At 47.1% G+C, this 16119-nt stretch overlaps 1 protein-coding gene across 1 annotated transcript; it reads right to left on the bottom strand.

Moving 5' to 3' along the window:
• Positions 1-1151: 1151 nt before the first annotated feature.
• Positions 1152-8332, bottom strand: LOC149346034 (prolyl 4-hydroxylase subunit alpha-2-like). The gene is made up of 2 exons (XM_089585335.1): positions 7337-8332; positions 1152-1646 (listed from the first exon to the last, which is right to left on the bottom strand). The coding sequence occupies exons 1-2, from the start codon at positions 8330-8332 to the stop codon at positions 1152-1154; spliced, it is 1491 nt and encodes a 496-aa protein (XP_089441461.1).
• Positions 8333-16119: the final 7787 nt, after the last annotated feature.

The following is a 16119-nucleotide window of genomic DNA, read 5'->3' as shown; positions in this document are numbered from 1 at the left end:
AAAAGGAAGAGGTTCAAATGTCGGGAATGCAAATCCACAAAAAGAATGAAAAGCAAAAAAAAACAGAATTCTGTGTTGCCAGTGCTATGTAAGAAACAATTCATCGGATGATGATAAATACTATCGTGATAAAATAAAAATGTTGGAAAACAAAGATCAAAGCTAAAACCACAAAAATAAAACAGTAGGCTTCCAAGAAAGGCATGGGTTTACCAGTCTCTCCGACATAGAACGTAAGAAAGCTTCCGGTTAAAAAGGCCTAAAATGAAATAACTGAACGATGTCAAAGAAACGAACGGATGTGACAATGGGCACGGAAATCAAACACCAACACAGAACACCACGAAATGATCACACATATAATTAAAAAATGGGAAAATGTAAATCCCAAATCATTAATGAGGGTAACAAGACTTCAAGAAACACAAATACGATCGTAAAACATGCAAATCAAAGGAGAACCACGAGATTCATCACTAAATGCTGTTACGGACCGGCACAGGTCATGGGATTCTGGGACCATAGTTTGGCGCAGACCGCCGCAAGGGGGCATGGTGTGCGAGAGAAAGAAAGCCCGGGAGTTGAAGGAGGGAAACGCACGTGTCCGGTGTGCGGGGTGTGTAATGGTGTGTGTGTAACCAGGCTAACGACTTTTGTGAGCTGAAAAAAGCTGTAAATGCGTGAAAATTATATTCGGGAAATGAACGTGACCTGACCATGCAAACCGTCAAGAAAATCAAATTCAGCGTCATGTAGCACAATGTATGGCGCGCTAATCCACTTCTGCCCAGCTTTTCAAGTAGAATATGTCTCACTAAATTGGAGCAGTGTTTTACATCTCCGTACGTTGATGAATTTGGTTTTCTGTACCTGTGGATACCAATTTTTCTTGACCTTTTTGACGTTATCCACACGTTGCCTTCCTAGTTGGATCCTCACGTATAATCTGTGCCCCTCCCCCCTTCTCATTGATACATCGTTCTTTGTGTCCAATGAAGACCGCAACTGATCGAAATATTGTAAACTACGTTCCCTTGTATTTAGTAAACTGCGTCTCAAGTTTTTTCGCGCAATGGTTTGGCTTTTGTCCTTTCAGAGTATATAAGTTCGTGAGCTTACATTCAGTTGTGTCCTTCAGCACCGACCAATCTTCAGCCGGGTGTGTTGTAGCGTACGACTACGTTGGTCCTTTCGTGAATCCACTTTGTGACGATCCACTTGCAGCCCCATAGTACGGGGCATCCCACGTGCTCCGCGAGGTCATCCGCCTTCCTCTTCTGGTGCCAGAAAGAAAACTGCTCGGGGGCTTCGCTTCCCTCGTACGGTTCCACGTCATACCAGAAGAGGGCGTCACCTACATGCGGCTTAATTGCTATTCCCAGTTTGGTAAAAGCGGTGGCGCCACCTGCAGCCACGTCTGCGAGGTACATGAGCATGGTTCCCAGCCGGTTGCCGTCGGCGATGTCTGTGTCGTCAGCGTCTTCGTCAAACTGGTTGGCGTCCAGGTGCAGCGTGTAGTGTCCACCGAGGCCGTAGTTGGCCACCTGGTAGGACTCGGCCGACTCCAGGGACAGATGCGTCGCCGTGGCTATGCGTCGACTGAGGCGCTGGAGCAGGGGGTGTTTGTGGTCCCAAAGCCACGACACCTGGTTAGGAAGGAAGAATTTCTCCATGTTAGCTGTAATGCCTGTGCTCAATCGACAGCAACACCCGCAGACACTTGTTTCCTCGTCGGCACCAAGGTAACCATGGCACTACAAGTAACAAAGGAACCTCCTTCAGATATTGCAGCTGCTTTCTCGAAAGGTGCAAAATAGTCAATGTCAAGATGCATCCTGCAAGTTTGACGAATAGTGTTCAAACAGATGTTTCGCTCCGAGCTTTAGCAGAATGTAGGTAAAATCCGACTGCAAGCTTTTCGGGCTTTTGTACAGATAACGCCAGCGCTTAAACACGCCTTTCTTTTGCACTATTGATTAAGAAGCTGAAAGTCAGCTGTCCAGGTTGAGGTACGGTTGTATGAAGTCTCTGTCCGAATTTCTGAGCGCGTGATATAATAATCGTGCTATATCTCTGCGCCGGGAAGTTCGCTTTAGTCCCATTTTATGCTGCGACACTGCGTGTTGCCTAATAACCAACGCTATTTGGTCTGACAAGCTAAATACAGCTGGGAGATAGTGATGGTTTGTGAGGGCTCGAATAACCTTCGCTTTTCATTCGTGAAACAATGTGCATAAAAATAATCCTGCTTCTGCCTGTAGAAATGCAGCTTACTTATAGCTGGATACAACCCAGAAAGAAGCGGCAGATACCTTACAAACGAGGGCCTCCAACGAATGAAATGGACCGATTTTCATTACGCCGTGCTTAACTCCTGATCATCAGCCACTGCCTGCGATGTCTAACAGGTCCTAGGGCATTTATTACAATGTCATGAGAATAAGTGAAGGCTATTAGCTGTAGGGTGTCCTTTAAGGACCTTTAATGTGTTTTTCTTGAGTTGTACCCAGTTCCAGCAGCTTTCAGAGCTGTCACAGCTGAAACAAGCTCTGGATTTAACTCGGCGAGCAGAAAGAAGACACGTAGTTTTCCTATTGCGGCCGGCGGATTCCTTGCAAAACCTTGAAGGCGTTGCTGATAAGAGCCAACATTTCAGGCCACGTCTGTCCTTGACAGATGAGCCACGCAGTTACATAGAGACATTAGAAGGAAATTGATAGTTGTGTCAGCCCGCCTTAGGTTGCTTTATCAGCAAAATAACACTTTGAAGCGGAATGCAATGAGTGAACACCTGATAGCCTTCGTTACCGTCTTTTTATTAAGTGTTAATGCTTATTAATTATTAATAAGGATCTGTGCACGCGAAAATGGCGACCGCCGTCACCTCGCAGCCACGGATATAGCGAACTTTCGTCTCTTACATCGGATATAACGAGCATTCCTGTGTGGACCTCGAATGTAACGACGTGAGTATGCTGATCTCGGATATCAGGAACAGGGGCGTAGCCAGGGTGGGTGTTTCGGTGAGCGAACAACCCCGAAATATCCCCCCGCCCTCCTTCCGGCCTTTTTCTTCGCCGACACAATTTAGTCACCGCACCGATATATTCAAACGTAAAAATGAAAATCAGACGTAGGTTCACATGCATGGGGTAAGAAGTTTTAAAAAAGGCATTCGTTCGCAGTTGCTTACTTTGTTGCAGAGCAGAAACGTTGTAAAATATGTGAAAACATTTTAAATAGCCGCGATTTTTTGTACGAGTGTTCCTTTTCTGAGAAAATAAATGCTCTTTACGAATCAAGCCATCAAAGTCCTGTGTGCATTCGTATTTTTATGTAGATATTGCAGTCAACGAAACAACTAACCCTTCTGATTTATTAAAGCAGTAAAATGACAACCTGAAAAGATATTCTTTGAGCGCAGGCTTTCTTTTTTTTACCCAAAGCTTGTAACACCACCTGAAAAATATTTTTGGTTACGCGACTGATACGGAACCTAAGTGTACCACTACGGATATAGCGAACTTTAGAGTGTCAACCAGTGATATAACGAACGCTTGGCGGCTAACACATTCAAGCTATTTACTGAGGATCGTCTAAGAGTATTTTTTTTGTCCGGCCGAACTGTCTGCATATGTTCCTTTTGTCAAAGTAAAATTCGGTTTACATTTTTTGCGCGTCCAGTTCTCTCCTCCTTCTAAGCATTGTTAGCAGTGCTATTGTTAACAATGAAATTACCTTCGCACTATTTTTGGATGTGTCTAGGTATTTGGACAAAAATTATTATCCCATATATAGGTATCAAACTGTGAAGAAGGGATACCTAACAAGCGGCGCAATTCCACCTAAGTATGGGGTGTCGCAATGTTCCACTATTGCCGCAATGTTCTGCTATTGCCGCAATTTTCTTTACCGCATATACAAATGACCCGTTTTGTTAAGCGGTCATCACATCCCTTTCGTAAGCTGATGGCAGCGTACTAGTTCCTATAAAACAAACATACGAATGCGCCTAAAAAAATGCAAATAGACTTTATAGCATCCTGTCTCGGATGAATACAAACCACAGTTTTTAAAATAAAATAAAACCAGGATTTTGTTTATCAAAAGCCCACATAAACAGATTGCAACTAACTGCAACCGCTTAACCAATTCGCCTTGAGTGCCCAGCGTCTAAGAGAGTGTGGATCGAGTCCCGGTTGGCCCCACAGCGGGTGCGTACACCCGCATGGAGAACCCACAGGGGGGGGAGGGGGGTAGAAAGGGGAGATATTTTCATTTACATGACCGCAATTGCTTCCTTCTTAACAAATGTAGATACAATTGCTCATTTCCTCAATATGAGTACACTTCCAAAATTAAGCATTTCTATTTATATTATATTTGTAAACTAAGAGACGATGGAAATACGCAATGCGGCAATAAAGGTGTAGGGAATTTTAGGAGTGTATTCTTAAATATGGTATCAGTGTTCACGGAAATTCTTCACTCAGTCGAAAAGCGAAAATTAACCAAACTTTTCCAGAGTATATGGAAAAGGATTATACACAACGAATCTGCACGAATAACAAAAAAGAAGAAATAATTAAATGAGAATGATTGAGAAGAAAGATATCTTGCAAAGTTTTTATCATCCGTACGTTTACGCTGTACTGACTTCCCGATATTTGAGCAATAAATACAGAACTCCGGTCAACAAAGAAAGAGCATTCACCTCGTCTAGACGAGGCAAAAGGCGTTTAATGGACGCCTGACGAGGTCTCGTCTCCAGAATATTGCATCAGGATATATACAAGTGGCCGGTCGCGCCAAGAACAAGAAAGAATAAGGAGGCAGCAAAACTGTGCAGTTACAAAACAATCAGAAAGATGCTGTACAAGACGCCATTATTAGAAACATCAATCACTGAGCAGGCAGTTGTGCAAAGTTGAGTTGTGCAAAGGCACAACTAAAGATACAATAGAATACCATACATAAAAAAAACAATTAAGAAAAAACAAATAAAACAAATTAAAACAGCATACATCAAAACAGCGTAGTTATGTTTTATCTAGTAAAAAAGTTTTAACTTGTCTCTTAAAACTATTTACTGAGTTGGAGTTACAGACTATTTGAATAATTTCCTGAAACATGTTTAAAAGTGCAGGGATTTGAAAGTTAACCGACTGCTTCCCATAAGATGTTCTGGTCAGGTTTGAGGTAAACAATACATTTCTCAACTCGTAGCCACAGTGAGCGCGTTCATATGTTGCGAAAAAGCCTGGTTGATCACGTTTGATTTCGTTGTATATTCTGAGTGCTAGTACTTGGCTAAATACGTTAGTAAATGTAAGAGTCTTGTTTTCATAGAAAAACCTTGAGTATGTTCACGTGCTGATAAGTTTTCAATAAATCGAATCGCTTTCTTCTGCATGATATGAAGCCGTTCAAGATTGCCCTTTGAAGTCGTGCCCCATACCAATACGCAGCAGTGTAGTTGTGAGTAGATCATTGCATAGTACAACTGTCGCTTGAACCACGTGGGTAATATGTACCTGAATTTGTTTAGGATACCTAAGGTTTTCGATATATTGGTGCAGATGCTATCGATGTGTGGTGTCCAGTTAAGGTTTTCGTGAAAGATCACGCCTAGAAATTTCTGCTTGCACCTCGTCTACCTTGGCAGTGCTTTATGCCAATGTGTGTTATTCGGTCTTGTATTGTAACCAGTTCTGTCAAAATAAAATGATCAAAGAAACAAACAAAACAAACAATAACACATTCTTTAATTAAGTTCACAGTAAAAAGCGCAAAAGGCACATGGCCAAAGAAAGGAAGGGAGAATAAGGACGGGAAGGAAGTCAAACACAGCGCTTTGTTCGTCTTCCTACCCGTCCTCCTTCTCCCTTTCTTTCTTTGGCCCTGTGCCTTTTGCGCTGTTTACTATGAACTTAAATAGAGAACACCAACCGGCCCAGCAACTTACTATACTGAATAACGTATTCCATAAAGGTACCTAATTTATGGGAAAATGTGATAGCTGCTGGAAACGAGTTGTTTGATGCACATCGAAAGTGATTTCCGGAAGGCCTAAAGAAGTTGAAGGACCGCTGCCAGAATTGCATTCACCTTCGAGGAGAACAAGATCAGTGACTTGCAAGTTTTGTTCATGCATCAGCGGCGCGGTGCCTCACTGGTTATGTTGCTCGGCTGCTGACCCAAGAGACGCGGCTTCGAACCCGGCCGCGGAGGTCGCATTTTGATGGAGGCGAGATTTTATAGGCCCGTGTAGAGCGCGGTGTCAGTGCACGCTGAAGAACCCCAGTTGGTCGAAATTTCTCGAGGCATCCACTACGGCGTCCCTCATAGCCTGGGTTTCTTTGGGACGTTACCCTCCATGAGCCAATCCAAACCATCACTACTGTACCATTAAAATTTCTGAAACAAAGCTGAAGACTTACCAGCAATGTGCCCTTGCTGTGCCTAGAAAATATAGCCGCCCACTGCCTGGTCGCCTGCTTCCTTTTTACCTACCATGGCACTGAAGTCGCCCATCAGTAGAGTGCATTACTCGTTTACTTTACTTACAGCAGATGCCAAGCCTTCAAAAGAGCATTTCGACTCTCTCGTCATCATAACTTGAGGTAAGTGTGTAGACTTTTACAACATACGAATTACATACCTTTTTGTCGACCTGAAGTAATTCATTAGGTCTGGCCTCACCGCTACACCGTAATAACGGAATACGTACCCGCCTTTTAACACTGCAGAGGTTTCATCTATTCGCTATCAACATCGCATATAATACCATCTTGTACGTGAAACAAGGCAGCAAATCTAGTCTCACTGGATGAGATATAAGTTGAGCTCCCAAAGGCTGTCCTTGCGAATGCAGAGATTCCTAGCATTAATCGTTGCGTCACAGGTCTGACCGCCACACTGCTCATGAGCCGCTGGGAATGAGGAGTGGAGGTAAACTTGTGCATTCATGTAGCAGGTGGCGGCCAAGTACCACACCAGGGTCGCCAAATCCTGTTGTGGTGAGACGGTGTGCTGTCAGTAATGGTCGCCAAGATCAAGCTACTGCGCAGGCCTGGTTATTAAATTTCATAGACACTGCATTTCTTCTCTGGCACAGAACTGAGGTCGCACCGTGATTCGAACCACGGTTCCTGTGCGGAAAAGGCGATTGTCTTAATTCTACGCCACCGGTAATTATCGATTACTCCTTAATTTAACTATAGTCTACAGTAGTGCCTTTCTGTGCACATTGTTCCAGGGTTCAAGATGAACGGATTACGACATTGGAGGTCGCTCCGACGCTCAATCCCTCTCGAAAAGATGATCTAGCTCTCACCTTGCCAATTCGTTGCCAACTAGGAACACCCTCAACGTTGGCAGGTGCGTAGATTCTGGCCCGTTCGAATCCCTTCCGCGCTGCCGATCGGATGTAATTCACTTCCGATGAGGTGAGAAAGCCGGGGAAGACTACTATCCGTGGTTTTAACGACAGCACTTCAATCCTGTGTGGTCGCAGGATCAGACGAGGGTCTCCAAAGTTCGTCGACATTGTGCAGAACAGTTCGCTGCTAGATGGCCGCAAATCTCCCTCCTGAACGCACACTGACTTGTATTCACTGACGTCAGACTCCGGTGGTGCAGGGTAGCGAAGCGGCCGCTTGGACCTTCTCGACCTTCGCAGCAGCGGCCACCGCTCGTCGTTGTCCTGCAGCCAGCGAAGACCCAACCGCAGTTTGCGGGATCTGCCACTGTCGAGAACAGAAGCGATCTGTAACGCAGCACGGGACCAAGCTGACGTGTTGCCGAACGGTCCCACCGTGGAGCAACCTCTGGCCACTTCCTTGTAGTCTTCGGGCGAAGCGGTCGGCAGCAGGCGAGACTTCATGGCTGCCATCCTTCTCACCGGAATGTCGTAGAGTTGCTGCAATTTGCAGATTCCGACGGCGGCTCCATTGATGTCGCTGTCTGTGGGCCACCACTTGAGCGAAGGCGGCGACTTGAGAGCCGCGCGAAAGCCGCTTAAGCTGGGACGCCCTTTCCACAATGGCGAGTAAGCGTAGAAGTCTCCAAGCTGGCTTACAGAAAGGAATGTCCCCAAAATACTCTGTGCTGCCCTCCGCGGAATGACAACCCGAAGCCTTTCATGGAGCCCCATGGCTTTGTCGAGGCGATGCTCTTGAAGCAGAACAAAGAGCTGGCAGTCTTCAAAGGCGTTGTCTTCGGTGCTGATGGCTTCTTGCATGTCTAGCGTCGACGTGAACAAGTCTGAGTTACCGGATGCCAGGCGAAGTACCACTGTAACAAATATCTGATTCCGCAAAAGAGATGGCATCGTTCCATGTACTGGACTCGTCCTTCTTCTCTTCTTCCGTCGAGCGTGGCTTTGTGTTTCGCTAATTCTTGTGGCGTGGACAGGGATGAAAACGAAATTGGATCTTTCTATTTTGCCTCAAAATATTATACGGACTTGGTTTTAATGGCGCAAAGTCAGCTTGCGCAAATAGCGCCACTGCGCGGACGGGATAAAAGACCTATGTTGTCATTAATTCCACCTGAGGGAAACCGAGCACCGGTCCAACAGATGCATACCCGGTGATTCTTGGAATCATCCGACCCCCCCCCCCCCCTCCCCACGTCTCGAATAAGAGGGGGATGCTCAAAGCACCACTGTGGTTGTACTTGGGATCAGAATATCTTCGTTCCCCATCTTAGTTCACAGTTAAGAAGCAGATGCGGACGCCAGGTTCTTGGTGTCATTGTGCTGTGTTCTGCATGCCGATACAACATAATTTGGCGACGGGGATGCTGTTTAAAGGGCCTACCTCCGCGATGAGTTTCGCGTGTCTCTAGCCGTTGCCACCATTTCTGCCGACACCTGGTCATACAGCCTTTCCATGGGCGCAACGGGAGTTGGCGTTCCACAACTACATTGTGCCGCCGGGCGCTTCCACACTGGCCGCGGACCGACGGAAGGCCATTATCCTTCACTGTTTGGGTGCTGAAGGTCAGCGGGTCTTCTTACGAGGAAACAGAATTCGCTTTGAATCCGTTTTTGCTGTACATTATTCTTGTCAGCCACTCAAAAGGTCTCTCTGGAGGTGTTTGCTTTTTTTCAACAACAGATTGTATATTTCCGACCTCTTATATAGTACAGATGGTGAGGGGCGCCTCTTATGATGCGACCTTGCTATTTCAGGTGAACAGTGGAAGGTTATTTGTGTGTATGCGGCGCCTGTTAGTCAACGAGAAAGAGCGGTTTTCTTTATGCCATTGGATAACGTTCTGCACGTAAAATCGTACTGTTTGCGACTTCAGTTTGCAGTGATGAGGACCGATCAGTGCTGCATGCGTGTAATGACACTAGTTCTGCTATTTTAACTAATTTTCTCTGTGAACACAACCTTGTTGCCATTGGGCGACAAAAGTGTGACAGTGTTCGTTTCACGCATTTCCAATCTTCTTCAACCGCTCGGCTAGACAGTATCTGCGTTTATCTGGACTGTTATCTAATGTGCATGGTTGGGTACAGCCACCGTAATCTGCAGCCTTGATGGGAGTTCTGGAAGCTGAATACGTAAGCTGTAAGATGAGATACAGTCGAGGGTCCTCTCTGCTTGGATGCAGTCCAATTGACTATTTCCGCTCTCCTGGCCCAGATGGCTTGAGTAGTGAATTCTACAAAACGTTATCGCCTTGTTTAGCGCCTGTCGTGTTGGAAGTCTTCAAAAAGCTGCTTATCTTGGCCTTATGGATTCTAGTGTACTGAAGCTAGTTCAGCGAATGTATTGCAGCGGGTAGACGGCGACGGCGACGACAATGAGCGATTCAACGAGCGGGAGGCAGACGAAGAAAAAAACGAAGTCCTCGCTGTGTTCTCGGAGCCACCATTCTTGGATACAGCAACAGGTCTGTTTTTACCGTCATTCAAAACTTTTTACTGGAATCCAATCGGATACCTTGACAACATTATTTTAGATTACCATTATCACCTTTTTACTATTATTACTATAAATATTATTATTGTTATTTTAATCCCTCAACTACACATCTCACAGAGTCCATCTCCTGCGTGCGTTATGGATTTCCTGTTTCTTTTTGGTATTTTTGCTTTGTGTCTACTTTTCTCTTCCCCAGCAACACTTTCTTTTTCTTCTATGGGGAAAATTCATTACAACGCTTGTCTATGCACCTCGCCTCCTGGCCGATCCCCCTGTGTGGGTATGCGCCATTTTACGAGGTTAACAACAACCACAACATCAGAGAGAAGAGTGTGATCGAACAACCCGCCGGAAGAGAGGTTCCAACTTAGAAGACGAAGAAGAACAAGAAGAAGAAGAAGAAGAAGAAGAAGAAGAAGAATAAGAAGACGAACAAGAACAAGAAGGGCAAGAAGAAAGACTGATTCGTGACTGGGGAGAGGCGAGAGGCGTACCCACTGCGGGCTAATCCCTCGCAGTAGGTACGCGCCATTATTTAGAGGACAACAACAACAACAACGACAAGAAGAAAGCGATTGAACAAACAGCCTGAAAAGGGGAATTTGGCTCTATGTGGTTTTCTGCCTGGGCTACATACAAACTTCGTCCTCTCATCCTTTTGGAAAGGGAGGTGCTTCGGATATGTCGTGGCGTCCCCAAATTTGTGGCTACCATTGTGCTGTGCCTTGAAGCCCGCATTCCCCCTCTCTTATCCCGATTTCACTTTCTAACTGTGCAGACTTACATCAAAATCTGTGAATCCCATTTTCACCGTTCGGAAAGCATTTTCTGTTGCCAGCCGACCTCCTTTTTGGTGTCCACTGGCGTCGTTTTCATACCCCCCAGGTTGTGTTCGTGCAAAGATTGAGCCTTTAAACATGCAAATTTATAACATCCTTCCAGCACTAAGCAGTGTGTCCTCTGGCCACACTGTTTTCGACAACATTATCCCTAATATGCGAAACTTTTACCACCCCGTATTCTAAATGGACTATTAGAAGATCATTTGGGGTCCCTACCTACAAAAATTGCTATAGCAACCGACACGACTCAATGCAACGAAAAGGCAGGTGTGGGAATTTTCTTACAGAGTTTAGACTGGTCCTTTTCGCTGCGCCTTCCGGATATCATCCCTATTTTTCAAGCAGAGTTGCTGGCAGTAGTACTTGCTCTGCGCAAGCTAGGGCCTTCTATTACTGCTGTAGCAGTCATTACTGATTCTTTATCTTTGTGTTCGGCCCTTGCATACCATGTTGACTATCCCACTTTAAGCACCTTTCATCACTTTTTCCTTCGCATTTGAGCCTTGTTCATTTAATATGGTTTGGTTTGGTTTATGGGGTTTAATGTCCCAAAGCGACTAAGGCTATGAGAGACGCCGTAGTGGAGGGCTCCGGAAATTTCGACCACCTGGGGTTCTTTAACGTGCACTGGTAACCGGTGACAGCAGCGTGACAGTAAACGAGATCGCGGATAACCTCGCAAAGGCTTCCCTAGGCGGCCTTGTGTTGCCCATAATCCCGGCTACAGCGTATATCACAGCATCTAGCTTTCGACGACGAGCAGTATTAAGGCCGCAAGACACAGCACTTTTAACATCGGAGGAATATAAACATCTGCGATATTCCTGCAGCAGGAAAGTTTGTCGATCTCGACAGCTAGAAGTATCTCTGACGAGGTTGCGCTGCCGTATCCCTCCTCTAAATTTCTGGTTTGGTTTATGTGGGTTTAACGTCCCAAAGCGACTCAGGCTATGAGAGACGCCGTAGTGGAGGGCTCCGGAAATTTCGACCACCTGGGGTTGTTTAGCGTGCACTGACTTCGCACAGTACACGGGCCTCTTGAATTTCGCCTCCATAGAAATTCGACCGCCGCGGCCGGGATCGAACCTGCGTCTTTCGGGTCAGCTGCCGAGCACCATAATCACTAGGCCATCGCGGCGGGTCCTCTCCTCTAAATTTCTCTCTACACAGGTCTGGTCTGGCGCTATCTCCCCTCTGTGCATTTTGCCGTGAGCCTGAATCTATCGATCATTTTTGGCTCCATTGCCGCCGTTTCACCTCTTTGAGAAGAATATTTCTGGAGGTGCCCTTACAGCATCCTGGCCTTAGTTTGAGCAGCCCACTCTTGCTATCATTTGGCGCCACCGCGCTTGGGTTCAGCCACAGGTCTGTTTGTGCTGCTGTTCAAAATTTCTTGCTGGAATGTCATCGACTGTCTTGCTAAAGGTTGCAATATTTTCTTTTGTATGCTTTATTACATTTTGAATTAATCACTTCTTCATTTTTTCCCTCTGTTCCTCTCCTCAATCCAAATTCTAAATAAATAAATTCTAGATAAATAAATAAATTCTTATCTCTTTTCACTGCCTCCCCTCCTTTTAGTAGAGTCCCCCGGAGTTGCTCTCCCGTGTGCTTTTATTTTGCCTTTAGTATGTACAGGTGAATAGCAACCTTTGCCTCCCGATTAATGGCCGATCCCCCAGTGTGGGTATGTGCCACGTTTTCAAAGGCTATGAACAACAACGTTTCTGGTGCTGGTACTGCTCAACTGTTGTGTCTTGGTGGTGCGTGCGTGCTCATCACTGATGAGGCCGTTCCACAGGGGGGGGGGGGGGGGGGTATCTGGCCAGGTTTAAGGTTGAATCTGCAGGCATGTTTAATGCGCATTTGAGGGCACGTTTGGCTCAGGTATATCCCTGACCTCCCCGGGCGGAGGGTCGGCAGCCTGGTTTTCCAACTTGCTCAGCCAAAGCTTGCCGCTGGACTCCTTTGGGAAAAATGGAATGGGCGTCATCCCTGTGGCTCTCGTACCGATCGGTGAGCGCATGATCAAGATGAAAAGCTCTGAAAGTCTTCAGCTGGAGCTATGGTGTCTAACTAACCACTATTTACAGACCTCTGAAGTGCGACCGTTCGGCCGTAGGGACATTGTGTGCAAGTCTTGTGGCATTGCTTGCTTCACAGGCCTGCTCCAGTGCAACATTTTTGACTCACTGCTGGTGAAAGCCTTCATCCCGGAACAGTTCGCAAGCTCCAAAGGTATTGTTCGTGGTGGCAACCCAGCATCTTCCACGCAGGAAATACTGGAAGAGTATCAGGATGCAAGTGTGGGGGTCTTTCTGTCTGCCGGTGCGAAGACGTTGTAGGCGAAGACGATGTAAGGCAAGATAACGTCCCAGGTCTTGTGTTCGGCATCGACATACATAGCGAGAATGAACTACAAAGCATGATCAACGAGTTAGACAGGCAGAGCAGAACGGTGGGGCTAAAAATTAACATGCAGAAAACCAAAGTAATGTTCAACAACCTAGCAAGGGAACAGAAGTTTGCAGTTGGTAGCAAGGTGCTGGAGGTAGTAAGAGAATATGTCTGCTTAGGGCAGGTAGTGACCGCAGATCCGGATCATGAGAGAGAAATGACTAGAAGAATAAGAATGGGGTGGAGCACATATGGCAGGTTTTCTGAGATCATGAATGGCAGTTTGCCAATATGCCTCAAGAGAAAAGCATACAACAGCTGTATCTTACCGGTACTCACCTATGCGGCAGAAACGTGGAGGCTAACAAAGAGGGTTCAGCTTAAGTTAAGGACAACGCAGCGAGCTCGGAAGAGATCGGAAGAGGGCGCAGTGGGTGAGGAAACAAACGCGGGTTAATAATATCCTAGTTGAAGTCAAGAGGAAGAAATCGGCTTGGGCAGGGCATGTAATGCGAAGGCAAGATAACCGCTGGTCCTTAAGGGTGACGGAGTGAATTCCAAGAGAAGGCAAACGTTGCAGGAGACGGCAGAAAGTTAGGTGGGCGGATGAGATAAAGAAGTTTGCGAGGATACAGTGGCCGCAACTGGCAAAGGACAGGGTTAATGGAGAGACATGGGAGAGGCCTTTGCCTTGCAGTGGGTGTAGTCAGGCTGATGATGATGATGATGATGATACATAGCGAGCATACCGGCGATGATTTTGTTCAGGCGCTCGATTAGTCCGTTGCCCTGCGGATGGTACGCACTTGTCCTTCGATGCAAGGTTAGGCTGTAACGCGGGACGGCTTGCGTCAGTTCCGCTCTGAATGCTGTTTGTCTGTCAGTGCTGAGCACATCGGAGGCGCCGCGTCGCAGAAGAATGCACCCCACGAAAAATTTGGCGACTTCTGCTGCTGTTCCGTTCGGTAGGACTTTTGCCACGGCGTAGTGGGTCAGTTAAACGGTCGCTATAATGATCCACTTCTTTCCAGATGTTGACTTCGGGAAAGGGCCAGGAAAGTCCATGCCGATCTTCTGAAAGGGAGTTGAGGGGGGTTCAATAACATTCATAAATCCTGCTCGTCGGGTTGGAAGGGCATTTCGTCGCTGACAATCTCGGCAGGTTTTCACATAATGTGCAACATCGGGAGAGAGTCGGAGCCAGTAATACTTCTCTCTCTTGTATGCAGCGGTGGGTGCGAGAAGCCCGAGATGTCCAGCTGTCGGCTCGTCGTGTGAAGCCTGAAGAACTTCTCCATGCTTGCTGGCACAAGGAGGTAGGCTGTTTTGTTCGCTGCAAAGTTCTTCTCGAGGACATCATTCTGTAAACAGAACGAAGACAATCCCCTCTTGAACGAGGTGGGGGGTGAAGAAACCTTGCCTTCCAAGTACTCGGTGAGGTATTTTATGTCGGGGTCCGAGCGTTGCTGTTGTGCAAGAGAGCTGGACCTGATGGGTCCCAGGAGGGCGTCCTCATCGTCGTCCGGGGGCGGTGCATCCACAGGGGCTCGTGACAGGCAGCCGGCGTCAGAGTGCTTGCGTCTGAACTTGTAAACGACGGTGACGTCAAACTCCTGGAGGTGCAGGATCCATCGAGCTAGGCAGCCGGAGGGGTCCTCCAAACTGGCAAACCAGCAGAGCGCGTGGTAATAGCTGACCACCTTGAATGGTAGTCCGTACAGGTTGGGGCGGGATTTAGACCTAGCCCAGATGACGGCAAGGCACTCCTCGTCGGTTGTCGAATAGTTAGCCTCGGCTCTGACCAGGGAACGGCTAGCGTATGCGATGACCTCAATTCCGTCAGTTTTCTGAACGAGGACAGCGCCTAGGCCCACACTACTTGCGTCGGTATGAATTTCAGTCTCGATGTTTTCATCGAAGTGCACGAGGATCGGTGGGAACTGTAAACGACGCTGATGTTCCTTGAAGGCTTCCACTTGCGTCGCTTCCAATTTAAAGGGCACGTCTGCCTTTGTCAGGTTGGTCAGTGGCTCGGCGCTGTGCGAAAAGGTCTTGATAAATCGTCGGTAATACGCCCGCAGTCCGTGGAATCTGCGCATAGCTTTCTTATCGGCCGCTGGCCGAAACATTGCGATAGCAGCTGTTTACTGCGGGTCTGGCCGTACTCCCTCCTTGCTAACGATGTGGCCTAAAAACAACGTCTCTCGATAGGCAAAGTGGCACTTCTCTGTTTTCAAAGCACGGTGTAAGAATAATATCTTGAGGTGTTGACACCGCCCTCCCGCCGCGCGCGAGCGCGCCGCCTGCTCGAGGCCACAACATGTTCGAGGAACGACGGGGTATTGCTATGGCAACCGGTAGCTAACATAGAGGGCGCTGCGAAAGGCGGGCCCACGCTTGGATGCTTGGTCCGGCCTGGCGCGGCACTGCGCATGTGTTTTTGCCTCATTTCTGAGTGTGCGGCTGCGCTTCTGTGCTGTTTTAAACGCGTTCTTTCTTTTTCAACAAGACCTTGTGTTTGGCTATCGTCGGCAGAGTAGCCTACAGCTGGTGAATGCTGCGCAATGGAAAGAAAGTGCTTCGTGTCAAATTGCAATTCGGGTTACCGGACATGTGCGTAGCGTGTGCCTTTATTCAAAGCTCCTTCCGACAATGTTCGTTCGGAGAAGTGGCGCCGTGCGATTCCTAGGGCAGACCGTACATTAATGCCCACTGACCATGTCTGCGCCGAGAATTTTGCAGAGGACGCGATATCCGGGGCATATTACGTGGAGCTCGATGGAAGAGTTCTACTTGACACGGAAAAGAGGCCCGTGCTTTCCAGAGATACAGTTCCTACCTTATTGCTGAACTGTCCCAAGTATCTCACGCGGCCAGAGAGACCTAGAAAGCCACCTAGAGAATTCCTTTTATCCCGAATTGTCATTAATATTGTCACGTTG

The sequence above is a fragment of the Amblyomma mixtum genome, chromosome 4 (assembly GCF_055824585.1).
Source record: "Amblyomma mixtum isolate Tamu chromosome 4, ASM5582458v1, whole genome shotgun sequence".
Taxonomy (NCBI): Eukaryota; Metazoa; Arthropoda; class Arachnida; order Ixodida; family Ixodidae; genus Amblyomma; species Amblyomma mixtum.
The sequence above is the reverse complement of the archived record's forward strand: the minus strand, read 5'-3'. Positions and strand labels throughout refer to the sequence as shown.